Below are 26,767 nucleotides of genomic sequence, written 5' to 3' on the forward strand. Positions count from 1 at the left end.
GCTCATTATGGGGCATTGTCCCCTCACAACCTGAGCATGGTGCTTCGGGCCTGTGTTTCAGGGAGCAATATGACGGTTCCAGTAGGGAGCGCTCTCCTCTCAGTCTGTGCTAAGCCTAATTCCCCTGTGCGGTTCTATGGGCCTGTGCTGCAGGGAGTGGTGTGGGGGCTCAGTAGGGGACGCTCACGCTCTCCTCTTCATGTCAGTGCTGGTCCCAGTGTCCTAGCTGGGTGCTAGGGGGCCTGTGCTGGAGGTAGGGGGCTGTCAGTGGGGGGTGCTCTCCATTTGTAGTTCAAGGTGCAGAGAATCCTCCAGCAAGTGACCCGTGCTTCGACCAGCTCCTCCTCCCATCTCTGCCCCAATCAACACACAGCTCTAGATCCCTTCATAGTCACACCAAGGACAAGTGATTTCACAGAGTGTAGAGATTCAAGGGGTAGCAAGGAGAAGGGTTGGAAAGAAATGGTTCCATGGCCAATAAAATCATACCACGTAGACTAGAGCTTAGACTCGTTGAACGAGATACTTTTCTGTCTGGTAGAACAACGCTCACCACACAGTCCTTCCAGGGTTTTACTCCAGGCTTGCCTGTGATCTCCTGTTCCTGAGACAAACACTATTAGCTGCCTCCTGGGTGAAAGGGAGCTCTTGTCCCCTCTCCTCTTCCTTTGTAGGTACAGACCATTGTCTCTTCCCAGAGGAGGTCTCTCTTCAGAGACTTGTGCTGAGGGTCCTTTGTCTTTGTAAATTCTCAGGTCCCCACTGGGCCCAGACAGTGAATATAGTCTGTCTCCACGGCTGTGCTTTGTTCTATGTGCCTATTGGCTCAGCCAAAGGGAGTGCCATGGCGCAGGTGACAAGCTTCACTTCAACACTTCTGGAATGTCGTATTCTACATTTTACATCTCTCGTCAACTGTGTCCCATACAAACATCTTGCCCCCATTAGGGCAACGAGTGGGCTACTGGCTCTCTACTGCGACCTCTGCAGGTTGCTCTCCTGAGGCTCCACCCAGCTCTCCGTGACAGTCAGCTCTTACTGAGGAAACCTCAGTGCTGAAGCAGGCTGGGCAGGTAATTTCAGCTCTATTGATCACTTAAACCAAAAAGGCTCCTAATGGAGTCTTAATTAGCTCTATCTTTGAAGAGTGGTGAAGGGCAGATTGAACCATGCCTAGACCTCTTACACAGAGCGCACACCTCTCAGTAGGAACACCCATCTCCACCCCCTCTCACTCTTGATAAGGGTCTGGTGTCTGAGCCCCCTGATTAGTGAGTTCACTTCAGTTGTGGGTGACCCCCTCAGTAAGGGCAGGCTAAGCACAGTTCGCTGCCCTTTATTCAGACAATCAGGGCAACAACATTTCACTATCCCTACATTCAAGTACTACAGTGAATTGTACCCCAGCATCAGTCAACATTGCTGATTGCTGGATACCTAGGCAGAGTGGGTGTATTCAAGTTAATACAGTCTGGTCCTGAAGCATTTTCCCCTCCCCAGATCATCACTAGCTGTCAGGGGAGAGCTCATTCCCACCTTGCTTACCTCTAGCTTGTTCAGCCATCTGACTGTGCATCCTCAAGGTCCTGTCTTCTAATAGGGCTCTGCTCCACCACGTGTGACTCTCTCTGTATTGCTGCCCCACAGGCACACTGAGAAGGTCAGGCTAAGACATGTTTCTGCATTGCAGCAGTCCCTCTGGCCAGTCCAGTCAGGGGCCCATTAAGCCTAGTCCAGGATCTGCGTCCCAGATTGTAAATGGGCAGATACGAGTGAGAGCTTCTGAAAATCCATCAGCACGCCAGTCTCTCTATCCCAGAGTTGCTGCCCCTGTGTGAGGACACAACTGTCAGTCCAGCTCTGCCATCATTCATCTGAGACTGGTACTGGGCTGGCAGCACTAGACACGAGTGCAGCAATCGCTGCCACAAAACGATGTTGCCAAGTCAGTTGTGGCAAGTCAGGAGGAACCGCAGGGGCAGGTGTTTGCTTCAGGAGGGGGCCGATCTGCTTGTAGGAAGTGTGCATTGCCTCTGCACTGGTCGGAACCATTGTCAGCCTGGTGCGCAGCAGGTTCCTGCCAGGCGTCCCTGCGCTCCAGGCAGTTCTAAGGGGGATGGACTCTGGGTGACGTTTTCAGGGAGCTATGGAGCCAACACATGCAAATTCAATGCTGATGTCAGGCTAAGGCAACGACTAATAACATGGGTGGCTGTATTCAGCCCCCAATCACCGAGATGCTTATGCCTGCATCTGCCCTGCAGCACTGCACAGTATCCCACTGGAGCGAATACCAGTGCCAGGAGTGAGAGTGTAAATCTGTTCAACAGGAGGTTCCTGACACCAGTGCTGGGGGTGATCTTTTAAAGTGCTTTGGTGGGAGGAGTAGGTCAGACTGCCATCTAGTCTGCCTAATTAGGTGACAGCCTAGCTAGGTGACAGCTGGCTGGTAGGGGGGTGGACAAACTTCAACATTGCCCAAGTGATTAGCATTGTCAGTGGTGGGGAGCCCTCGACAGGCAGTGGTTGTGTGCAGAGACCAGTCATATCCTTCAGTGGAAGGCGCTACATTCCCCAGCAACACAAGAGATCAGATGCACAAAAACCTCCCTGAGTGTTTATTCCCTTGGGTGTTTGCAGACGCTTGCATCTCAGAAGTGGCTCAGCTCCGACTGGTGAACGGCCCGAGTCGCTGCGCTGGGAGAGTCGAGGTGTTTTGTAACAAGAAGTGGGGAACCGTGTGTGATGACAACTGGGACATAACTGATGCTGGAGTGGTGTGCAGGCAGCTGGGCTGTGGGACAGCGTTATTAGCCCCTGCTGCGGCCTACTTTGGGCCAGGATCTGACCATATCTGGTTGGATAATGTCAACTGCACAGGGACAGAAGCTGCCCTCACCGAATGCAGGGCTCGGCCTTGGGGAGACAATAACTGTACCCACGGAGAAGATGCCGGTGTTGTGTGCTCAGGTAACCCTCCATGATGTTACTGTAGGTGATGTAGGGTTCGGGTTGGGAAGCTTTCAGCACAGCACGGTGCTAAGGGCCTGTACTGCAGGTAACAGATCGAGGGACGTGATCGTTCCCCTCTATTCGACATTGGTGAGGCCTCATCTGGAGTACTGTGTCCAGTTTTGGGCCCCACACTACAAGAAGGATGTGGAGAAATTGGAAAGAGTCCAGCGGAGAGCAACAAAAATGATTAGGGGGCTGGAGCACATGAGTTATGAGGAGAGGCTGAGGGAACTGGGATTGTTTAGTCTACAGAAGAGAAGAATGAGGGGGGATTTGATAGCTGCTTTCAACTACCTGAAAGGGGGTTCCAAAGAGGATGGATCTAGACTGTTCTCAGTGGTACCAGATGATAGAACAAGGAGTAATGGTCTCAAATTGCAGTTGGGGAGGTTTAGGTTGGATATTAGGAAAAACTTTTTCACTGGGAGGGTGGTGAAGCACTGGAATGGGTTACCTAGGGAGGTGGTGGAATCTCCTTCCTTAGAGGTTTTTAAGGTCCGGCTTGACAAAGCCCTGGCTGGGATGATTTAGTTGGGAATTGGTCCTACTTTGAGCAGGGGATTGGACTAGATGACCTCCTGAGGTCCCTTCCAACCCTAATATTCTATGATTCTATGATTCTATGAAACCCGTTGGGGGTCTACCCTCACAGTCAGTGCAGATCCCAATAGTCCTGTGTGGTGCTAAGGGCCTGTGCTGCAAGGAACAGCTCAGGGCCCACCATGAGAGTTGGATGTCAGTGGTGGAGATTCAGCCCGGAACAGGCAGTCGCTGTGTGCGCAGCCGATTTAGACCCCTAAGTGGAAGGTGCTACGTTCCCCAGCGTCTCTAGCAATCAGAGGCACAGGAACCTCCCTGAGTGTTTATTCCCTTGGGTGTTTGAAGGCTCAGGCATCTCAGAAGTATCTTTGCTCCTGCAAGTGAATGGCCATAATCGCTGGGCTATGAGAGTCGAGGTGTTTCATAACCAGCAGTTGAGAACTGGGTGTGATGGCAGCTTGGACTTAAATGATGCTGGAGTTGTGTGCTAGGCTGTGGGACACCGTTATCACTGCCACATGGGGCTAGATTTGGACAAGGATCTCACCGTCCCTGGCTGAATGATGTTAACTGCACAGGGGCAGAAGCTGCCATCTTCAAATGCAGGGCTAGGCCTTGGGGAGACCATAACTACAATTATGCTGAAGATGCCGGTGTTGTGTGCTCAGGTAACTCTCACCATCCATTGCACTGTTGATGCTGCAGAGAGCCTGTTGGGGAGCAGAATAGAGCATGCTTTCCTGTCTTAGTTAGTGCTGACCCCAGCGCCTCACCACTGTGCTATGTGCCTCTACTGCAGAGAGGGGTATGTGGGCTGTGGTGAGTGCTCTTCATCTCTGCTTGATTGTTCTAGTTTCTAGAAAATTGATAAGGGAAGCAAAGGGACACAATAAGAAATCTATGGCCAGGAAAGTTAATGGCAACAAGAAAGATATTTTAAATTATATTAAGATCCAAAATTATCCTGACAATGATATTGGTCCATGCTTAGATGGAAATGGTAGAAATATCAATAACAATGCAGAAAGAGCAGAAGTGTTCAATAAATATTTCAGTATTGTATTTGGGAAAAATAGATCATATAGTCTCACCATATGGTGATGATAACACTCTGTCCATTCCTCTAGTGTATCAGGAGGATGTTAAACAGTAGCTACGGAAGTTAGATAGTTTAAAATCAGCAGGTCCAGGTAACTTGCATCCAAGGGTTTTAAAACAGCTGTGTAAGGAGCATGCTGGACCATTAATGTTGATTTTCAATAAGTCTTGGAGCGCTAGGAAAGTCCTAGCAGCCTGGAAGAACGCTAATATGCCAATTTTTAAAAAGGGTAAAGGGGATAACTCAGCTAATTACAGCTAATTACAGGCCTGTCAGCCTGACATTAATCCCAGGCAAGACAATGGAGCGACTGATATGGGAGTCGATCAATAAAGAATTAAAGGAGGGGTAATGTAATTAATGCAAATGACCATGGGTTTATGGAAATTATTTACAATTATTTTTGAGAGCTGTCCATTAGCCACTTTTTAATCCATTTGATCTGGGCTATGTTGGTTCTGTATAGTGTTAATGTTTCTTATCAGAATGTCAAACTCCTTACAGAGTCTAAGTATGTGTAACCTTCTGGCAGGTGGAGCTGGCAGCAAGGGTCAGGGTCCATACAAAACAGAAGAAACATCATACAAAACAAAGCAAAACAGAACTGGCTCGAGCCCCCACCCAGTGATTGGGGAAAATTAAACATCACCCCAGGTGCTTCGCAAAGGCAATACTTGCCAACTTGCAAGCACTGACTCTGCGTATAGCAAAGAAAATGTCTAATAAAAAGGGAAAAGGAACCCGTGTTAATTTGGGAAAACACCACAACCACCATTCGAAAGCATATGACCATGAGGAAATACCCACCCAGAGTATGTTGGGCAAGTGTCCTTTGCCTCATTCAGATCATGCTCACATATAGTACATAAATACTGTTATATTTATCAACCAAACCTGTAGTCCTGCTTCTTCCCAAAGGCAAAACAGAAATGTTGATCTCCCGTGTCTGCCTTTTCTGCATGCTTATTGACAATTTTACTGTCCCTGCCATGCATAGGATCTAGGCCATTCCTAGGATTTCTGTTTGTTCCCAATATATTACAAATACTGCTTTTTACTGTAGTTACTCCCTTTTGATCTGAGCATTTAGCTAATTTTCAGGTCCAAGTGGATTGTTTCTGTTCAAAGGAGAGATTGAAGATTCTGTAGCTAAGTGGGCAAACGTGATCCTGCGATGTATAAGTGGGGGAATATCAAGTAAGAGGAGGGAGACAGTTATTAACATTGCTGGATTTCTGCAACGCAAACCTGGTTATTTACAAAACATGTACAAAGTCCCGTCTCACTGAATACAGCAGAAATCAAACAAAAGGAGAGAGTTTTGTTGCTCACAGTTCAAAGTCTCTTTCAGCTCACCCTGACCTCAAAGCAATTAGCATTTTTCAGAAGGTCACATGATCAGCGATTCTCTGGCTGTGTCCAGGCTTCTTTGCTCCTTCTCTGCATCATTCTCTGTAACTTAAGACTAAGGCCTGGTCTACACTACACCTTTAATTCGGATTTAGTGGCTTTAATTCGAATTAACTCTGGAACCGTCCACACAACGAAGCCATTTAATTCGAATTAAAGGGCCCTTTAATTCGATTTCTGTACTCCACCCCGACGAGCGGAGTAGCGCCAAAATCGAATTTGTCAATTCGAATTAGCGTTAGTGTGGCCGCAATTCGATGTTATTGGCCTCCAGGAGCTATCCCACAGTGCACCATTGTGACCGCTCTGGCCAGCAATCTGAACTCGCATGCACTGGCCAGGTGGACAGGAAAAGCCCCGGGAACATTTGAATTTCATTTCCTGTTTGCACAGCGTGGAGAGCACAGGTGACCACAGAGAGCTCATCAGCACAGGTAACCATGCAGGCTGATAATCGAAAAAGAGCACCAGCATGGACCGTACAGGAGGTACTGGATTTGATCTCTATATGGGGAGAGGATTCAGTGCTAGCTGAACTGCGTTCGAAAAGACGAAATGCCAAAACTTATGAAAAAATTTCCAAGGGCATGATGGAGAGAGGCCACAATAGGGACACAGATCAGTGCCGCGTGAAAGTCAAGGAGCTCAGACAAGCCTATCAAAAAGCAAAGGAGGCAAACGGTCGCTCCGGGTCAGAGCCGCGGACATGCCGCTTCTACGCTGAGCTAAATGCATTTCTAGGGGGGGCCGCCACCACTACCCCACCTCTGACTGTGGATTCCGAGCTGGGGATAATCTCATCAGGTACACCTGATGATTCCATGGAAGGGGAAGAGGAGGAGGAGGAGGACGAGCTGGCAGAGAGCACCCAGCTCTCCGTTCTCCCCAACAGCCAGGAACTGTTTCTCACCCTGACTGAAGTACCCTCCCAAGCCTCCCAAGCCAGCACCCAAGACCATGACCCCATGGAAGGGACCTCAGGTGAGTTTACCTTTTAAAATATAAAACATGGTTTAAAAGCAAGCATTTTTAATGATTAATTTGCCCTGAGCACTTGGGATGCATTCGCAGCCAGTACAGCTACTGGAAAAGTCTGTTAACATGTCTGGGGATGGAGCGGAAATCCTCCAGGGACATCTCCATGAAGCTCTCCTGGAGGTACTCCAAAAGCCTTGCCACAAGGTTTCTGGGCAGTGCAGCCTTATTCCGTCCTCCATGGTAGGACACTTGACCACGCCATGCTAGTAGCAAGTAATCTGGTATCATTGCCTGACAGAGCCTGGCAGCGTATGGTCCCGGTGTTTGCTGGCATTCAAGCAACATCCGTTCTTTATCTTGCTGTGTAATCCTCAGGAGAGTGATATCGCTTAGGGTAACCTGGTTGAAATAAGGGAATTTAATTAAGGGGACTGAGGTGGCCGTTCCTACTGGGCTGTTTGCCTGTGGCTGAAAAGAAATCCTTCCCTGCATTTAGCCAAGTGCAAGGGGGGGGGAGGATTGGCCCAGAGTTTTTCGCGTTTTGCTAGCAGGGATCTTCCCTGATACCAGCCACGCGGTGGGGGGAGGGATAAAGCACTCATCCCAGAGAATTCATGGCGGGTGGGGGGGGGGGTGTTAGTTTGGTTCCTGCAGGGATCTTCCCTGATACCAGCCACGCGGTGGGGGGAGGGATAAAGCACTCATCCCAGAGAATTCATGGCGGGTGGGGGGGGGGGGTGTTAGTTTGGTTCCTGCAGGGATCTTCCCTGATACCAGCCACGCGGTGGGGGGAGGGATAAAGCACTCATCCCAGAGAATTCATGGCGGGTGGGGGGGGGGGGTGTTAGTTTGGTTCCTGCAGGGATCTTCCCTGATACCAGCCACGCGGTGGGGGGAGGGATAAAGCACTCATCCCAGAGAATTCATGGCGGGTGGGGGGGGGGGGGTGTTAGTTTGGTTCCTGCAGGGATCTTCCCTGATACCAGCCACGCGGTGGGGGGAGGGATAAAGCACTCATCCCAGAGAATTGGATGGGGGGGGGGTGTTAACCTTCAGCAGCAGAAAACAAGCTAACAGGAAAACTGCAGCACAACGGGCTTTGCTTGGTATGTGGGAAAGCAGGGCGCAGAAGCCTAAAGACAGTGGCTTACCATGGCAGCATGCAAGGTGAATTCTGTTGCCCCGACCTGCGTCTGTGATCTCTAGCAGCAAAGCCACAGGCACTCAATATTAAGAGGCAAAATGCGACCTTGCACAGAAATCACATGTGCTATGTAATGTGAATAGTATACACCGTGAAAGAGTATAAGCATTGTTCTGAAAAATGTATCTTTTAAAAAAATTCTCTCCTTTTTTCACTCCCTCCAGCAGGTGCAAATGTTTCAAGCCTCCCTCCTCCTTCCCGAAGGCTATCCCAGATAAGGCGTCGTAAAAAAAAAACGAGAGAAGAGATGTTTTCCGAAATCATGCAATCCACCAGGAATGAAAGAGCTCATCTGAATGAGTGGAAGGAGACGGTTTGCAAGTATAGGAAAGAAGCCAGTGACCGTGAGGACAGGAGGGACCAACGTGAGGACATGAGGGACCAACGTGAGGACAGAAGGGACCAACGTGAGGAGAGGAGAGACGCTCGAGATGAGAGGTGGCGGCAGGAAGATCAGAGGAGTCGGGAAGCAACGCTGGGGCTGCTGCGTGAGCAAACAGACATGCTCCGGCGTCTGGTGGAGCTTCAGGAACGGCTGCTGGAGAACCGAGTGCCGCTACAGCCCCTGTATAACCCCCCTACCTCCTCACCATGTTCCATAGCCTCCACACCCAGACGTGTAAGAACACGGGGGGGGAGGCTCCATACACCCTCCCATTCCACCCCAGTGGACAGCCCAAGCAAAAGGCTGCCATTTTTTTAACCTTTTTTTACTGGGCTTTTCCTTCCCGCAGATCCTCCTCCCAAACCCCACTCAGGTTCTGTGCCGCTACAGCCCCTGTATAACCCCCCTACCTCCTCACCATTTTCCATAGCCTCCACACCCAGATGTGTAAGAACACGGGGGGGGGAGGCTCCGTACACCCTCCCATTCCACCCCAGTGGACAGCCCAAGCAAAAGGCTGCCATTTTCTTAACCTTTTTTTACTGGGCTTTTCCTTCCCGCTGATCCTCCTCCCAAACCCCACTCAGGTTCTCTCCCTCTTTTTCTAATCAATTCATAAAGAATAAATGATTTTTAAACAATGGTGACTTTATTTCCTTTGAAAGCAAGCTGGGGGAAGGGGGAGGGTGGGTTCCTTACAGAGAATGAGTCAATAAAGGGGGCGGGTTTTCAGGAAGGATAAACAAACATAAATTTCACACTGTAGCCTGGCCAGTCATGAAACTGGTTTTCAAAGCTTCCCTAATGCGCAGCGCTTCATCGTGTGCTCTTCTAATCGCCCTGGTGTCTGGCTGCGAGTAATCAGCAGCCAGGCGATTTGCCTCAGCCTCCCACCCTGCCATAAAGGTCTCCCCCTTGCTCTCACAGAGATTGTGAAGCACACAGCAAGCAGTAATAACAATGGGGATATTGGTTTGGCTGAGGTCTGAGCGAGTCAATAAGGATCGCCAGCGACCTTTTAAACGGCCAAATGCACATTCTACCACCATTCTGCACTTGCTCAGCCTGTAGTTGAACAACTCCTGACTCCTGTCCAGGCTGCCTGTGTATGGCTTCATGAGCCATGGCATTAAGGGGTAGGCTGGGTCCCCAAGAATAACAATTGGCATTTCAACATCCCCCACGGTTATTTTCTGGTCCGGAAAGTAAGTCCCTTGCTGCAGCCGTTTAAACAGATTGGTGTTCCTGAAGACGCGAGCGTCATGAACCCTTCCCGGCCAGCCCACATGGATGTTGGTGAAACGTCCCTTGTGATCCACAAGTGCTTGCAGCACCATTGAGAAGTACCCCTTGCGGTTTATGTACTGGGTACCCTGGTGCTCCGGTGCCAAGATAGGAATATGGGTTCCATCTATCGCCCCACCACAGTTAGGGAATCCCATTGCAGCAAAGCCATCCACTATGACCTGCACATTTCCCAGAGTCACTACCTTTCGTAGCAGCACCTCCGTGATTGCTTTGGCTACTTGCATCACAGCAGCCCCCACAGTAGATTTGCCCACTCCAAATTGATTCCCGACTGACCGGTAGCTGTCTGGCGTTGCAAGCTTCCACAGGGCTATCGCCACTCGCTTCTCAACTGTGAGGGCTGCTCTCATCTTGGTATTCTGGCGCTTCAGGGCAGGGGAAAGCAAGTCACAAAGTTCCATGAAAGTGCCCTTACGCATGCGAAAGTTTCTCAGCCACTGGGAATCGTCCCACACCTGCAACACTATGCGGTCCCACCAGTCTGTGCTTGTTTCCCGGGCCCAGAATCGGCGTTCAAAGCCTATAACCTGGCCCATTAACATCATAATCTCCAAAGCACCGGGGCCCGCGGTCTCAGAGAATTCTGTGTCCGTGTCCATGTCCTCATCACGCTGGTCGCTGCGCTGCAATCGCCGCCTCCTCCTCCTCCTCGCCTCTTTTTTCTGGTCCTGTGTAAGCATAAACTCCACGAGAAAGCGCGAGGTGTTTATAATGTTCAAGACTGCGTTCTGGAGCACAACGGGATCCATGCTTGATGCAGAATGGAGTCTGCAGAGTTCACTCAGGAAAAAAGGCGCGAAATGGTTGTCTGCCGTTGCTTTCAGGGAGGGAGGGGGAGGCTGTACCCAGAACTACCTGCGACAATGTTTTTGGCCCCATCATGCACTGGGGTCTCAACCCAGAATTCCAAGGGGGGTGGAGACTGCGGGAACTATGGGATAGCTATGTAAAAGCTACCCACAATGCAACGCTCTGGAAATCGATGCTACTATGGTAGCTTGGACGCAAACCACCGAATTAATGGTGCCTAGTGTGGCCGAATACATTCGATTTTACAAAATCGGTTTCCTAAATTCGAATTATATAAATTCGAATTAATCCTGTAGTGTAGACATACCCTTAGATAAAGATTCAGCATCAGCCCCATAGGTTGGTATTGGTGCTGTCTGCACTGATCACTAGAGCTTTCCCCTCCCCCCTGCCAGTTAAAGGAGAATTTAAAACAATAACTCCTAGGCAACCAGGTACTCTGCCATCCACACAGGTTTCCTTGTCACTCTGTGTGCTTGAGTCCTATATTCACGCATGGAGACATCAGTCGTAGTTGGATCTAGATTATCAGTGAGTTCAGGGTTCATGCCCTCTCGGTGAGGTCTATCTGTAGTGGACAGACTGTCTGTAGAAGATAGCAGTTGCTGAGGTAAGCTGCATGCTCTTGCTTTTGGTATCAGCAAGGATAAGTTGTTCAGCTTTTAATGACCATGTAAAGTCCCCTCCAAAAAGGAGTACGTTTGGGATTTTTTTCCAGGATGCTTTTTCCAGTTGTGTAGCCGCTGCTGCATCTTTTGTCCTTCCTGCACGGGCATTCCATTCTCCTCTCTCCTGGCATCTCGTGTCTGGCATGCTCCCTTCCGGCTCATCTTCTCCTCCACCTGCTGGAATGCTGTCCTCAGGCCACTGAGATAAGGCCAGGATATACGCTAAACAATTACTTCGGTATAACTACATTGCTCAGGGCTGTGAAAAATCCGCACCCTTGAGTGACGTAGTTACACCGACCTCAACTCCCCTTGTAGAAAGTGCTATGTTAGCAGGAAAGCATCTCCCGTGGACATAGCTCCCCACCTCCATTCGAAATATTTCAAGGTCCACAAATGAAAAAAGGTTAAACCCCCCTGGCTTACAGCATCTTCATCAGAAGTGCTACAGCAGCGCAGCTGCTATGGTGCAGCTGCGCTGATGCAAGTTTATAGTGTCGACCTGCCCTAAGCCTCCAGTGTGTCTCTCACCTGTACAGGTGCAGGGGGCCTGGCCAGTTCTTGCTGCTGAACATCAAGTCACTGGGAAGCCTGGTAGGAAGTGGCCCGGGGGGGACTAGCTATATTCCTATGGGAAGTTGGCGTGTTTCGGTTGGAGCCCCACCACTGTTAGGGCCCTGGGCTGGGACCCAGTGGAGCATAGTGGGCCCAAGTCCCCCTACTCCAGTCACCCCTTCCCCTCAGGTGGTGGCCCATTGGCTCTGGCTGCAAAGCCTTACCCCCTTGTGGATAGGAGCAACTCTGCTGACTCTGGCCGTTGGGCCACACAGCCCTGAGGGAGAGGGCAGCCATAACAACTTTACCATTAGGTTCTCTACCCAAGGGCAGCCAAATTGACTCTGACCACTAGGCTGTACAGTCCTGGAGGCAAAGGCAATTATATCGACTCTAGCCATTTGGCCTCACCACCCTGAGGCAGAGGGCGGCTCAGAGGATAGGATGCACTCACCCCACACTGGACGGGGTTCCTTCACCCCGTCACAAGTGACTTGATCACAGTCTATAAGTACCTATGTAGGAAACAAACTGTCCAGCTGAGTAGGGTACAGTACGATCCACTGGCTGGAAGTTGAAGCTGTACACATTCAGACCCTCAATAAGGCGTACATTTGTAACGGTGAGAGTAATTAGGCATTGGAACAATTTTCCAAGCGGTGTGGTGGATTCTCCCTTGTTGGCAATTTTGGAATCAAGATTGGATGTTTTTCTAAAACATCTGCTTTCGGAATTGTTTCACGGCAGTTCGGTCTTGTGCGATTAGTCAGTTGGCAACCCTGCCCTATTGCATGTCTCAATGGGAACAGTGTTCCCTACACTTTCCATGTCCAGCACTGCTGAGTGCTCACTAATTGTAAAGCAAGTCAGGGCGCCACCCCCACTGCCGTATGCCCACTCTGCTCTTCCTAAATGAGGAGTGTTGCCTGATGGTTGCATTAGCCATAGTGGGGCCGTGATGGATGTTTCTGGGAAGAGGAGGAATTGTTTACATAAGTCAAGTGTTTCTTTGGTGCAATCTGGTTTATTTACAAAGTCCTGTTTCCCTGAACACGGTAGAAACAAGCAACAGTTGGCAGTTTCCTTGCTTTCAAATTCCAGAGTCTGCTTCTGCAGCCAGTCCTGTATCTCAAGGCGCTACGTTCCCTGTGTCACTAGAGAACAGATGCACAGGAATTTCCCTGAGTGTTTATTCCCTTGGGTGTTTGCAGGCTCAGGCATCTCAGAAGTGGCTCCGCTCCGACTGGTGAACGGCCCAAGTCGCTGCGCTGGGAGAGTCGAGGTGCTTCACAACCAGCTGTGGGGAACCGTGTGTGATGACAGCTGGGGCTTGTCCGAGGCTGAAGTCGTGTGCAGGCAGCTGGGCTGTGGGAAGGCGTTATCAGCGCCACGTGGGGCTCACTTTGGACAAGGATCTGACCGTGTGTGGCTGGATGAGGTTCAGTGCACAGGGGCAGAAGCTGCCCTCACCGAATGCAAGGCTAAGCCTTGGGGAGAGCATGGCTGTAACCCCGGAGAAGATGCCAGTGTTGTGTGCTCAGGTAACACCCAGTGCGGTAGGAGCCTCTGTTGCTGGAAGTGGGGTGGGGGATCTGCAGAGGGTGCTAACCCCTGGAAGTCAGCCTAGGTGTGGTGGTGTGTGTGTGTGTGTGTGTGCGTTTCAGGTTTTGTGTGTGATTGTCTCTGTACCTGTTTGTGGCAATGTCAGGGTTCCCTCCCTACTCTGAACTTTGGGCTACAGATGTGAGGACCCACATGAAAGACCCCCTAAGATTATATTCTACCAGCTTAGGTTAAAAAATTCCCCAAGGCACAAATTCCTTTCCTTGTCCTTGGATGGTATTGCTGCCACCACCAAGTGATTTAACCAAAAATTCAGGGACGGGTCACTTGGAATCCCTATTCCCCCAAAATATCCCCCCAAACCCCTTCACCCCCTTTCCTGGGGAGGCTTGAGAGTAATATACCAAATACTTGCATTTAATGTAAGTACAGACCAGACCCTTTATCTTTAGGACACTAAAATCAATCAGGTTCTTAAAAGAAGAACTTTATTATAAAAAAAATGTAAATGAATCACACCTGCAAAATCGGGATGGAAGGTAACTGTACAGGGTAATAAAAGGATTTAAAACACAGAGGACTCCCCACAGGACTCAGCTTCACAGTTACAAAAAACAGAAATAAAATTACCTCTTAGCATAGGGAAAATTCACAAGCTAAAACAACAGATAACCTAACACATCTCCTTGCCTTACTTACAATTTTTGTAATGTTACATGGTTCATTTCAGGTAGGTTTTCAGGAGAGGTTGTACCTGCCTGGTCTCTCTGTCCATCTAGAGAGGGAACAAACAAAGAGAGCACAAACACACATACCCCATTTGAAAGTATCTTCTTTCCTTATTGGTCCTTCTGGTCAGGTGCCAACAAGGTTATTTAAGCTTCTTAACCCCTTACCCCCTACTCTTTCCTTTATATTTATGATTGGCAGTGTTTGTGCAGGTGTGTGTGTGAAGGGGTGTGCACGTGTCAGTCTATGAATATTTGCATACATGTGCGGCAGTGCGTGTGCATGTGGCAATGTGTGTGTTTCAGGCAATGTGTGGGTGTGCACAGGGACATATGGGGGTTGTGCATGGGATTGTGTGTGTGTGTGTCTGCTTGTGTGGCATTGTGTTTAGGGGGGTGCAGTGTGTGTTTGTGAGTGCGCGTGCACACACACGGGTGGGTTGATATAGAAATGGCTCCTCTTTGCTCTGTGCAGAACCCCCCATTCTTCCACGTGCGGTGCTGTGTATCCGGGCACCTGGCAGCTAGGAACAGCCTCTCATGCCCTGTGCTTTGTGTTTCAGATCAGGGCCAGCTGAGGCTGCAGTTGACGAGTGGCCCAAGCCCCTGCTCCGGGCGAGTGGAGGTGCTGATTAACGACACCTGGGGTGCCGTGTGTGACGCCGGCTGGGGCCTGCTGGAGGCCGGGGTGGTGTGCAAGCAGCTGGGCTGCGGCACGGCGCTGTCAGCCCCGGGGGTTGCTCAGTTCGGCCATGGGACCAGCGACGTCTGGCTGGAGGGCTTGAGCTGCTCGGGCCAGGAGTCTCTCATCAGCGAGTGCCAGCTGAGGCGGCTGGGTCCTGGGCTGTGTGGCCGTGGCTCTGAGGCCAGCGTGGTGTGTGCCGGGCAGGCCGGTGAGTGCCCAGCGCCGTAGCCATGCCCATGTTCCTGCAGACACGGGGTGGGCGGGGGTGACACCCTGGCCATTCCAGGGGGAGGCCGGTCTCCAGGGGGGCAGCGCATGGGCTTCTGCCCACCACACTGAGGTTACTGGCTGTCCCAGCGGTTCCCACAGCCCTGCTCAGCCTGGGGCACCACTCCTGGGTCTCTGAGCAGCCTCCTTCGCGATGAGGCTCCCTCTCCTGCCAGCCCTGGCTCTGGTGCTGGAGGCTGCTACTCCTGCAGGCAGACCCAGAGCACAGATCTGGGGGGCAGAGAGCCTGTGGGGCCTGGGGGAGGAGTCTGGGGTGTAGTGCTTGTGGGAGCAGCTGGGGAGGGGCCTCTGGGAGCTGGTGCCCCCAACCCTCTCTCTAACCCCCCACACACACACTCCTTGGGCTGGGAATGGTCCCTGGGGGCAGTAGTCAGAGCTTCCTCCATCCCCAAATTCATGACCTGTGTTCAGGCTGGAGTCTGAGCTGGGACCTATGAGCCACCCCCAGCGCAGGGCCCTGCACAGCTCCACATGCCGTGCTCCTCCTCGGGGCCTGTGGCAGGGGGACAGGGTCAGCGGCCAAGGTGCTGAGGGTGATGGACTCAGCTCTGCATGGGGCTGTGGGACGGGGCAGGGAGGTGGCTGCAGGGTGGGCTGTGGAGTGGGGGCCAGAATTGGCCCCATAGGGGCTGTGGGGCAGGGGAGGGAGTCAGCCATGGCCAGTGGTGGATTATACAATGGGCTTTCTGGGTCCCACACCCAGCGGCCCCAGCCATTTGCGGGCCTGGAAAAATGGGGGCACCACCCCCAGCAGAAATCCTCTGTAGGGCAACAGAAGGCCAGAGCCCTAGCAGAAGCTCCAGGTGAATTCAATCCCTGGCAGAAGCACCGGGCAGACGGGCAGGATAGGGGAAGCCCCAGCTTCGTTTACCAGGTGCTCAGTTTTTGATTGGAACATCTGGTCCAAAAGGGATCCTGGTGGCTACGGTCAGCACTGCTGACCGGGCCATTGACTGTCCGGTTGGCATTGCCATGCAGCTGGGCTGGCAGGCTCTCTGCGGCTCCCAGGAAGCAGCTGGCATGTCCCCTCTCCAGCTCCTACACGTAGGGCAGCCAGGGGGCTCCACACGCTACCCCTGCCCCAAGCACCGCCTCCGCAGCTCCCATTGTCCAGGAACCACAGGCAATTGGAGCTGTGGGAGCGGTGCCAGTGGGGCGGGCAGCATGCAGAGCCTCCTGGCTACACCTCTGTGTAGGAGCTGGAGGGGGGACATGCCGCTGCTTCTGGGAGCAGCTTGAGGAAAGTGCCACCTGGAGCCTGCACCCTGACCCCCTCCGAGGCCCCAACCCCCTGCCCCAGCCCCAGCCCTGATCCCCCTCCTGCCCTCCAAACCCCTCGATTCCAGCCTAGAGCACCCTCCTACACCCCAACCCTCTCATCCCCAGCTCCACCCCAGAGCGCACACCCCAACCAGAGCCCTCATCTCACCCACCATGCCCCAACTCCCTGCCCTGATCCCCCTCCTGCCCTCCAAACCCCTTGGTCCCAGCCCAGAGAAACCTCCTACACCCCAAACCTGTCATCCCCAGCCTCACCCCAGAACCTGCACCCCCAGCCAGAGCCCTCACATCCCCCGTACCCCAACCCCCTGCCCCCACCCAGAGCCCTCTCCCACCCTCTGAACCCCTGAGCCCAAGCGCAGAGCCCCCTCCTGCACCCAAAACCCCTCATCTGCAGCCCCACCTCAGAGCTCACAGCCCCAGCTGGAGCCCTCACCCCTTCCCACACCCCAACCCCTTGCCCCAGCCCAGAGCCCCCACCTGCACCCTAAATCCCTCATGCCCGGCTGCACATCAGTCTGCACCCCCAGCAAGAGCCCATACCCCCCCCCCCGCAGCACCCCAGCCCCCTGAGCCAGCTGAATGAATGAGTGAGCGGGGGCGGTGCCCCAGAGAAGGGGCGGGGCATGGGCAGGACCTGAGAAGAGGAGCAGGGCAGGAGGCGGGGCAAGGGTGCTTGGTTTCATGCGAGTAGAAAGTTGGCAACTGCTGTGGTCCCGGGACTGGAGGAGTACTCACTCCCCACTGCAGCCCTGGGACTGTGGCGGGGGGACAGAGCTTCTCTGGCCTTGGGACTGCAGTGGGGGGCACAGAAAGGAGCAAATGGATTGTGGGGCTGCAGTGCAGGGGTGGAATGGATCAGGACTCTGGGTGGAACAAGGGCAGGGCTTCCGGGGAAGAGGCAGAACGGGATGGGTCCCTGGGCAGGGTTGCAGGTGGAAGAGGTAGGGAGGGGCCCCCACTTGCTTTGGCCCAGGGCCCCAGGAAACCTAAATCTGCCTCTGGCTGGGGGTGACTGGGGGGTAGGGTGACCATATTTCCCAAAGGGAAAATGGAACACCGCATGGGGCTAGCCCAAGCCCTCCTTCCCCCCACTGTGCAGGGCTGGTCCAAGCCCCTCACCCGAGTCCTGCCTGCCCCCTCATGCCAGGCTGGGGTGGTGTTGTTACTCATCCAAGCCCTGCCTGCCCCCCTCTGATCCCTGCCTCTCCCCCTGCACAGAGCTGGCATTGCCACCTGCCCCTCCAATGTTCCTCTGCACCCCACTTTTTGACAAATGCCCACACTTGCCAAAAAATTCAGGACGGCTGGGACAGGGCTTAAAAAAGGGACTGTCGTGGCCAAAATGGGATGTATGGTCACCCATGGAGGTTATGGGGCAGGGGAGGAGTCAGCCTTGGCAGGGGCCTGTGGATGCGGAGGGAGTCAGTCTCAGGGGCTGTGGGGCAGAGATGGGGCACAGCTCATTGCCTGGCTCTCTCCCCAGGCCCTGGGCTACTCTGCTTTGTGCTCCTCGGCCTGGGTGCCCTTGTGGTGCTGATCTGTGGGATCCTGCTCTGCTGGAGGATGCGGCGGGACAGAGCCGCTGGGAACTTCCTGGGTAAGAGCCCTGAACCCCAACCACAGTGCTGCAAGGCAGGGCGCCCCGTGTGATGAACTGGGGCTGTTCTTAATGTGGTCTTTGAATGCTGAGTGGGGAGTGTTGGCTGGGAAGGCAGGGGAGTGTGGCTAGGATGGTCTGCATTGGGCGGATGGGAGACTGGCCTTGAGGGAGAATACCTGAGTATGTAACGTGAGAACCCAGGAAGGGGTTAAAGGCCAGGTGACACCTTTGCCCGGGAGACTGAACAAAGGCTGGGGGAGGGGACGCTGGGAGTGGCAGGAGCTGGCTGATGGAATGGCTGGGAGGCAGACGGGGCTCTGACCCCCCAAGGGGCACCTGGGACCCCAAGATGGACCTAACTGAGGGGGTCCTGTTGTCTGTGCCTGCAAGACCTGTCTTGGACTGTGTTCCTGTCATCTAAATAAACCTTCTGCTTTACTGGCTGGCTGAGAGTCACGGTGAATCACAGGAAGCCGGGGGTGCAGGGCCTCATGTCCCCCCACACTCCATGACAACTGATGGCAGCCGTGGGATCTACTGCACCCCATGGACGGCGCTTCCTGCAGTAAGTGACTGGGGAGCAGTAAAATGAAGGGGGATTGACGGGGACCAGGTGGGCTGAAGAGTCGGAGAGAGATGGTTTCAGGGGGTGATTAACCCCTGGGAGTGTGTGACCAGTGAGAAGGACTTTTGCAGTAACAGGGTTCCCCGGGGGATCACAGTGAGCGGTCCCAGGGTCAGAGGAGTCTGGAGCTCGACCCTGGCAGAGAGGTGATGACCTGAAGAAGGGCTGGCACACTAGGGGTCTCCCTGGAATGGTGGAAAGCAGAGAGCACAGGCCGGCGAGTGGCCAGCAGGAGGATGTATGCTAAATGCCTTAAGAGCAACCTGGTGGAGCTGTGCAGGCAGAGGGGGTTGCGCATTGGGAGGTCCACCAAAGAACAGCTAATTGCCCAGCTGGAGGAGAAGGATCACTTGGATGAACCAAGCCCTGTCCCTGAGGGAAGCCGCCCGGCAGAAGCAGCATGGGCCCCGGGGCCTGACATGGCTGGGAGGGGTCAGACTGCTGCCGAGGATATCCCGAGACCCTGCCTACCTATGCCTAGGGGAGGGTTTGGGGTAATCCCAGTGAATACCGAGGGCACCCTGACCCCGGCGGCCAGCAGGGGATCGTCCCGGCGGAGCTCCCCGTCCCTGGAACGGAAGCGGTTGGAATATGAATGGGAGATGAGACGGGAAGAGCTTGAGTTAAGGAAGCAAGAACTGAAGCAGGAGTGGGAGGAGAAGGAGAAACAGCATCAGCATGAGGAGAAACAGCGTCAGCATGAGCAGGAAGAACATGAAAAGCAGCAGGAGGAGAAGGAGAAACAGCGTCAGCATGAGCTGGAACTGGCCAGGCTGAGGAGCAGTGGGGCCCCAGCTGCGGTGAGTGAGGGGGGACCCAAGACTGCAAAGAGCTTTGATAAGTGCTTCCTGGCCCAGCGTAAGGAGGGGGAGGACATGGACACCTTCCTGACGGCCCTTGAGAATACCTGAGAGCTGCTCCAGGTTGACTCTGCAGACAGGCTCCAGTTTCCCATTCCCTCACTGGACTCCACAGCCAGGGAGGTGTATAGCTGACTGAAAGGGGCGGAGACAGGGGACTACGAACTGTTCAAAAAAGCCCTGCTCCGCGAGTTTGGGCTGACTCCTGAGATGTACCAGAAAAGGTTCTGGAGTCAGCGTAAAACCCGTGAGGTTACATACCTACAACTAGCCAGCCGGACGCAGGTGTATGCCCGCAAGTGGACAGCTGGGGCCCAAACTAAAGAAGACCTGCTTGACCTATTTGTACTGGAGCACCTGTATGAACAGTGCCCATCTGACCTGAGGCGATGGTTGATGGACCAAAAACCAGAGAACCCGTAGCACGCAGGCCAGCTGGCCAACGAGTTTGTGAACAGTCGGGCAGGGGATGACAGGGAGGAGTCCCAAAGGAACAGGCCCGCCACAACGCAGCGAGAGAGTCACGAGGGGACCTCCCAGCGGGGAAATATGGAGAACCCCCACCAAAGGGGAACATCCAGCGTCAGGTCCATCCAACCCGCTCGAGGGGACCCACGGGACATGGGCTGCTATCACTGTGGCCAGAGAGGCCACATACGGACCCAGTGCCCCAAGCTCAGGGACAGACTGAGCAGACCGAACCCACAGAGGGTCAACTTGATAGAGACCCAGCCGGACGAGAGGAAGACGACCCAGGCAAGGGGGGCTGACAGCTTCCCAACGGCTCAGGAGGGAGGAGTACCCCAGGCCAGCTCCTCTTGGGGGCTGGATGCTCCGGACACCGGGTTCTCCGTTTACAGGGTGGACGCGGGGCGGTCCCTGCGGAGTGAGTGCCTTGTTCCCCTGGAGGTGGATGGGAGGAAGGTCAATGGATACTGGGACACAGGCGCTGAGGTGACACTGGCCCGGCCCAAGGTGGTAGCTCCAGATCAGGTGATGCCCAACACCTATCTAACCCTGACGGGGGTGGGCAGGACCCCATTCAAGGTGCCTGTGGCGAGGGTACACCTGAAGTGGCCGGCCAAGGAGGGCCACAAGGAAGTGGGGATGCACAACCATTTGCCCACTGAGGTGTTAATGCGGGGGGGGGGGACCTGGAGGACTGGCCAAGCAACTCCCAGGGTGCCCTGGTCATGACCCGTAGCCAGAGCCAGCGAGGGGCACTGCGCCCTGACAACGGGGAGGGTGCCTTGCCCGAGGTGCAGGACCCTAACCTGGTGGGGAGGGAACACCCAGGGACATGGCTCAGGGAGGCTGCAGCTTCAGACCCAGCCAGCTGGAGGGAGCAGGTGAAAATCCCTGTCCCAGCTGCTGTGTTCCAGGCCGAGTTACAGAAAGATCCCTCCTTGTGGAAGATAAGGGACCTGGCCGACCTCAGTGAGGTACAGACCATGGGGAGAGGTGGCCAGAAAAGGTTCCTGTGGGAGAAGGGGTTCCTGTACCGAGAATGGGCTCCCCCAAGGGAAATGGAGCCAGGGGGATCAGGAGGCAGCTGGTAGTACCCCAGAAAGTATCGCTGCCAGCTGCTGTACCGGGCCCATGACATCCCCCTCTCAGGGCACCAGGGAACCTGGCGTACCCAGCAGAGGCTGCTACGGAACTTTTACTGGCCTGGGGTCTTTATTACTGTCCGACAGAATGGCCGATCCTGTGACCCCTGTCAGAGGGGGAGGAAGGCCCAGGACAAGGGGAAAACATGCATGGGGACCTTCTGCTCTCACAGCTACTGGGGTCTCTGCTCTAACTGCCATGCACAGGCCCACTGTCCCGGCCTGCAGGTGCCCCATCCCTACAGCCCTGTCCTGGCAGTAGTGTCCCATTCACAAGGCACCCTGGCATGCTGGGTGAGGGCGGGCTGGGGGTGGCTTGGGTTGCCAGGCATCCGTTTTTTGACTTGAACGCCCGGTCGAAAAGAGACTGTGGTGGCTCGGGTCAGCACTGCTGACCAGGCCGTTAAGTCCGATTGGTGACGTATCAGGGCTAAGGCAGGCTCCCTCCCTGCCCTGGATCTGCGCAGCTCCCTGGAAGTGGCCGCCATGTCCCTGCAACCCCTAGGCACAGGGGTGATCAGGGAAGCTCTGCATGCTGCCCCTGCCCCCAGCGCCGGCTCCGCAGCTCTCATTGGCCAGGAACCAAGTTCTGTGGGAGATGTGGGGGCAGTGCCTGCTGGTGCAGGCAGCATGCACCATGCACAGCACCCTGGTGGCTGTGCCTCTGCCTCAGGGCCAGATATGCCGGCCGCTTCCAGGATCAGCGCGGAGCTAGGACAGACAGAGAGCCTGCCTTAAGCCCGCTGCGCTGCCGACCAGGAGCTGCCTGAGGTAAGCGCTGCCTGGCCGGAGCCCACACCCTGAACCTCCTGCCCCAGGTCAAAAACCCCTCCTGCACCCTCCCTCCCATAGCCCACACCAACACCCCAAACCCGCCCCAGGTCGGAACCCCCTCCTGCACCCTAACTCCCTCCCAGACCCTGCACCCCCACCCACACCTCAACCCCCTCCCCAGGTCAAAAACTCCTCCTGCACTCTCCCTCCCAGAGCCCGCACCCAAAGCCCGACCCCCCTGCCCCAGGTCAAAACCCCATCCCGCACTCAAAATCACTTGGCCCCAGCCTGGAGCCCCCTCTTGCACCTCAAACCCCTCATCCCCAGCCCCACTCCAGAGCCCACACTCCCAGCCAGAGCCCTCACCCACTCCCACACCCCAACCCCCTGCCCCAGATGGGAGCCCCCTCTCAGACCCTGGACCCATCTTTTCTGGCTCCACCCCAGAACCCACACCCCCAGCTGGAACCCTCACCCGCTCCCGCATCCCAACCCCCTGCCCCAACCCCGTGAAAGTGAGTGCCGATGGAGGAGAGCAAGCCATGGAGGGAAGGAGGCTGGAGGAAGGTGGGGTGGGGCCTCAGAGAAGGGGCAGGGGTGGGGACTTGGGGCAGGGGGTGGGGCAAGAGTGTTCAGTTTTGTGCAATTAGAAAGTTGGCAACCCTAGCCTGGGCACTTCACTCTGTCCTCTTGCTTGCAGGCCATGTGCACCTGGAGGAGCTGGGGGCTCCAGGGACCCCGGCCCGGCCCCAGGGAGCAGCAAATCCAGAGCCCCCTGAGCAGCCCGACAGCGAGATGACCCGGCTGGTGAGGGAAGACGCGGTGCTGTGAGAGGCGCATGCCGCCGGGCTGGGCTGGGCTCAGCCTGCAATGAGATACAGGCCGGTGGGATCCTGCGCAGAGCAGCCCCAGGGCTGCCAGCTGCCTGGGCTGTGGGAACTCTGCTGGAGCTCATCTCGGGGCTGGGGCTGCTGGCTGGAGGTCTCAGCTCCCCCATTACCCTCCCCAGCTGCCTTGGAAGGCTCCCCTGCTCCATCCCACCCTCCCAGCTTTCCCTGGTGCAACTCCCATGGCCATCCCTGAGCAGCCTGTGCCCAACCAAGCAGATGGCATGTGATGCACCCTGCAGAACCGTTGTCAGGTGCACAGGGACAGCTGGTTCCTTCCCCACAAAGCAATGAGCCCCACATGCAGATGAGCTATGGGGAGAGACTGACTACGGGTGTCTGTCTGTGCCCAATGTGCCAGGTGCTGTCTGTGCCCAATGTGCCAGTCGCTGTCTGTCTGTTTGTGCCTGATGCCCCCTGAGCTCACAGAGCCAGGCCCTGTCTGTCTGTGCCCAATGCACTTTGAGCTCGGGGCACCAGGCCCGCCAGTCTGTGCAGCAGCCAGCCCGGGCCCCCAGTAAATCATCATTACTGTTTCTAGTATGTACATAAGGTGCAGAACTAAGTGCAGCTGCATGATGGTGCCTTGCTTATTGGAAAGGAATGGGCCGTGATACAGATACAGAGAGCTCCCCTCTAACCTTCCCACCGGCACCCTGCAGTAATATTACACAGCTAGACTCGGGGACAGCAGCTGTGTCCAGACACGAGCCCTGTGGTGCATTTCACTGCAATGTGCAGGTCAGCCCAAATCATCATGAAGGTCCCTTCTGGCCTTAACGGCTATAGCTCTATGGAATTGTGTGTATAATGATAATGTAGCACTATCAGCAAGTCCATCCTCTTCCATTCCTGGGGGGTGAAATTAAGAGAGCCCTGCATGGATACAAAATTTGTATCCACATCCGAGCCGCAATCTGCAAAAATGATCCATGGATATCTATGGCTATAAAGCAGATATCCGTTAGCGTGCAGGGCTCTAGAAATTAGGTACTTCCATCTTTCCACAAGAGGCCAACACTTGTGAGATACTTTCTTAGCGGACGCATCCAAAGTCCATTGGCCTCTCGCTAGCTAGGGTTACCATAGTTCAGGTTCCCCCAAAGAGGACACTATTGTGGGGGTAAGAGGGGATCTGGGGGGTGCTGGTGGAGATGTTTGGGGGTACTGGAGGGTTGTGTGTGTACTGGGAAGGATACCCGGGGGAATGTTGGAGTGGGTACTGCAGCCTCACTCTTGAGGTGGGGGGCAGTGAAACTCCCTGTCATGGTGGCAGGGTGGCGGGCGCAAGCCCCGCCCCCAGGAATCGAGCCACGCTCCGTCCGGGGTCGCCGGGCTTGGGTCCGGCCCAGAGCTGCTTGGCGGCCGGAGCCGAGCCGAGCCGTGGGGGCCGGGGGGCCGGAGCCGTGCCGCAGGAGCTGGGCCAGACCAGACCCAAGCTGAGCCGCGCCACGGGGGCCGGGCTGGGCTGGACCCGAGCCGCGGGGGCCAGGCCCGAGCCGAGCCGGACCCGAGCCGAGGGGGCCAGGCCAGACCCGAGCCGTGCCGCGGGGGCCAGGCTGGAGCTGAGCAGGGCCGGAGCCGCTGAGGCCGGCACGCTTGGCCGGAACCGGGGCTGGACTGGGCCGCGCCTCCCCAGAGCCCTTCTCGCGCCCCCCGTCACCCCAGCTTACCTGGTGCTGCCTGCCCACCCCTGCTTCTTTTCAGACTTCCCGCGAACCTCTGATTCGCGGGAAGCAGGGGAGAGGGAGGAGCAGGGGGCGGAGCTTTCAGGGGAGGAGAGGAGGGGGAAGTGAGCTGGGGCGGGGTGGAGAGATGTGGCGCGGGGCTCCCTTGGCGTGGGGCCCAATTCAGCTGAATCGGCTGAATCGGCTAAAGGTGGCCCTGCCCCCGGAGACCTTGCCCTCGCGCTGCCCCTTCTCCCATATCCCCTGCCCTTGCACCGCCCCTTCTCCTAGAGCCCCTGCCCTCGCACCGCCCCTTCTCCCAGAGCCCCCGCTCACGCACAGCCTCTTCTCCCAGAGCCCCTGCCATAGTACCGTCTCTTCTCCCAGAGCCCCTGCCCTCACACATCCCCTTCTCCCAGAGCCATCGCACCGCCCCTTCTCCCAGAGCTTCTCCCCTCAACCAGCCCCTTCCCCCATCTCTGCCCTCGCACAGCTCCTTCCCCCAGACCCCTGCCCTCACACCGCCCCTTCTCCCAGAGCCCCCACCCTCATGCAGCCTCTTGTTCCAGAGCCTCTGCCCTGGCACCGCCGCTTCCCCCGGAGCCCCCGCTCTCACACCGCCCCTTCTCCCAGAGCCCCTGCCCTCACACCGCCTGTTCTCCCAGAGCCCCTGCCCTTGCACCGCCCCTTCTCCCAGAGCCCCTGCCCTCCCACAGCCCCTTCCCCCAGAGCTGCTGCCCTCGCACAGCCCCTTCCCCCAGAGCCCCCGCCCTCGCACAGCCCCTTCTCCCAGAAACCCTGCCCTCACACATCCCCTTCTCCCAGAGCCCCCGCCCTGGCACCACCCCTTCTCCCAGAGCCACTGCCCTGACACAGCCCCTTCCCCCAGAGCCCCTGCCCTGGCACTGCCGCTTCCCCCAGAGCCCCCATCCTCACACCGCCCCTTCCCCCAGAGCCCTGCCCTCACACTGCCCGTTCTCCCAGAGCCCCCGTGCTTGCACCGCCCCTTCTCCCAGATCCCCCGCCCTCACACAGCCCCTTCCCCTAGAGCCCCTGTCCTCGCACCGCCCCTTCCCCCAGAGACCCCGCCCTCGCACCGCCCCTTCCCCCAGAGCCCCTGCCCTCCCACCGCCCCTTCCCCTGAAACCCTACCCTTGCACCTCCCCTTGTCCCAGAGCCCCCGCCCTTCCACCGCCCCTTCCCCTAGAGCCCCTGCCCTCGCACAGCCCCTTTCCCCAGAGCTCTGCACTCACACCGCCCCTTCTCCCACAGCCCCTGCCCTCGCACAGCCCCTTCTCCCAGAGCCCCCACCCTCACACAGCCCCTTCTCCCGGAGCCTCTGCCCAGGCACCGCCGCTTTCCCCAGAGCCCCTGTCCTCACACCGCCCCTTCTCGCAGAGCCCCCACCCTCACACAGCCCCTTCCCCCAGACCCCTGCCCTCGCACAGCCCCTTCCCCGACCCCTGCCCTCGCACCACCCCTTCCCCCAGAGCCCCTGCTCTCGCACTGCCCCTTCCCCCAGAGCCCCTGCCCTGGCACCGCTGCTTCCCCTAGAGCCCTTGTCCTCGCACCGCCCCTTCCCCCAGAGCCCCTGCCCTCACACAGCCCCTTCCGCTGGACTCCCCTCCCTCGCACTTTCCCTTCTCCCCAAGTCCCTGCCCTTTTGCCACCCCTTTCCCTTGATCCCGCTCCCTCGCACCACCTCTGCCTCCTCTCCCCATCACTCATCCTTACAGCCCCCCCATTCTGCCATCCATTGTGGTATCCGGCTGCTGTGGCTGCAGAGAAGGACCAATCACCTGCAGCTGCAGGGGAGGGACCAATCAGAGATCCGTCTGAGTTGCGACCTTGACTCACAGAATTTCCTGACATTGCCTCTATTTGCTCCAGAGTCTGGGGGAGGGGGGTTGTTAGGGGGGGCAGTAGGCCACATCCTTATATTATTTTTTTATTTTATGCTCGTTCGGTCACAGTGTGTCAACTACAAAAGGCCTGTGGACAGCCTGTGTCTCTAGCAAGGGGCCCCGTGTGCCTGTGGTTAGGAATATAGGTTGTAGGGTGTCTGGGCCATTGCAAAGTAGCCCAGAACCACGCATCTCCCCAACCCTCTTCTTCAAATCTTCACTTGGATCTTGCCCTATTCCACTTCAGCTCTGCCTTTTGATTTCCCCCAGGCCCTCTGCTCCAGGGCTTTAGTCTGTTTTCAGTCACTTCTCCGAAAATA

The 26,767-nt window shown here is 55.7% G+C and overlaps 1 protein-coding gene across 1 annotated transcript in view; it reads left to right on the top strand.

Moving 5' to 3' along the window:
- The window catches only part of LOC135892976 (uncharacterized), a gene marked incomplete at its 5' end in the record, with an annotated part of 270,703 nt that overhangs the window by 159,610 nt on the left and 84,326 nt on the right, over positions 1-26,767 (top strand). Inside the window, 3 exon segments of the mRNA XM_065420759.1 lie at positions 1,044-1,052; positions 2,656-2,970; positions 13,184-13,513. Coding sequence (XP_065276831.1) covers positions 1,044-1,052; positions 2,656-2,970; positions 13,184-13,513 — 654 coding nt within the window.

This window comes from Emys orbicularis, chromosome 21, assembly GCF_028017835.1.
Source record: "Emys orbicularis isolate rEmyOrb1 chromosome 21, rEmyOrb1.hap1, whole genome shotgun sequence".
NCBI classification, from domain to species: domain Eukaryota; kingdom Metazoa; phylum Chordata; order Testudines; family Emydidae; genus Emys; species Emys orbicularis.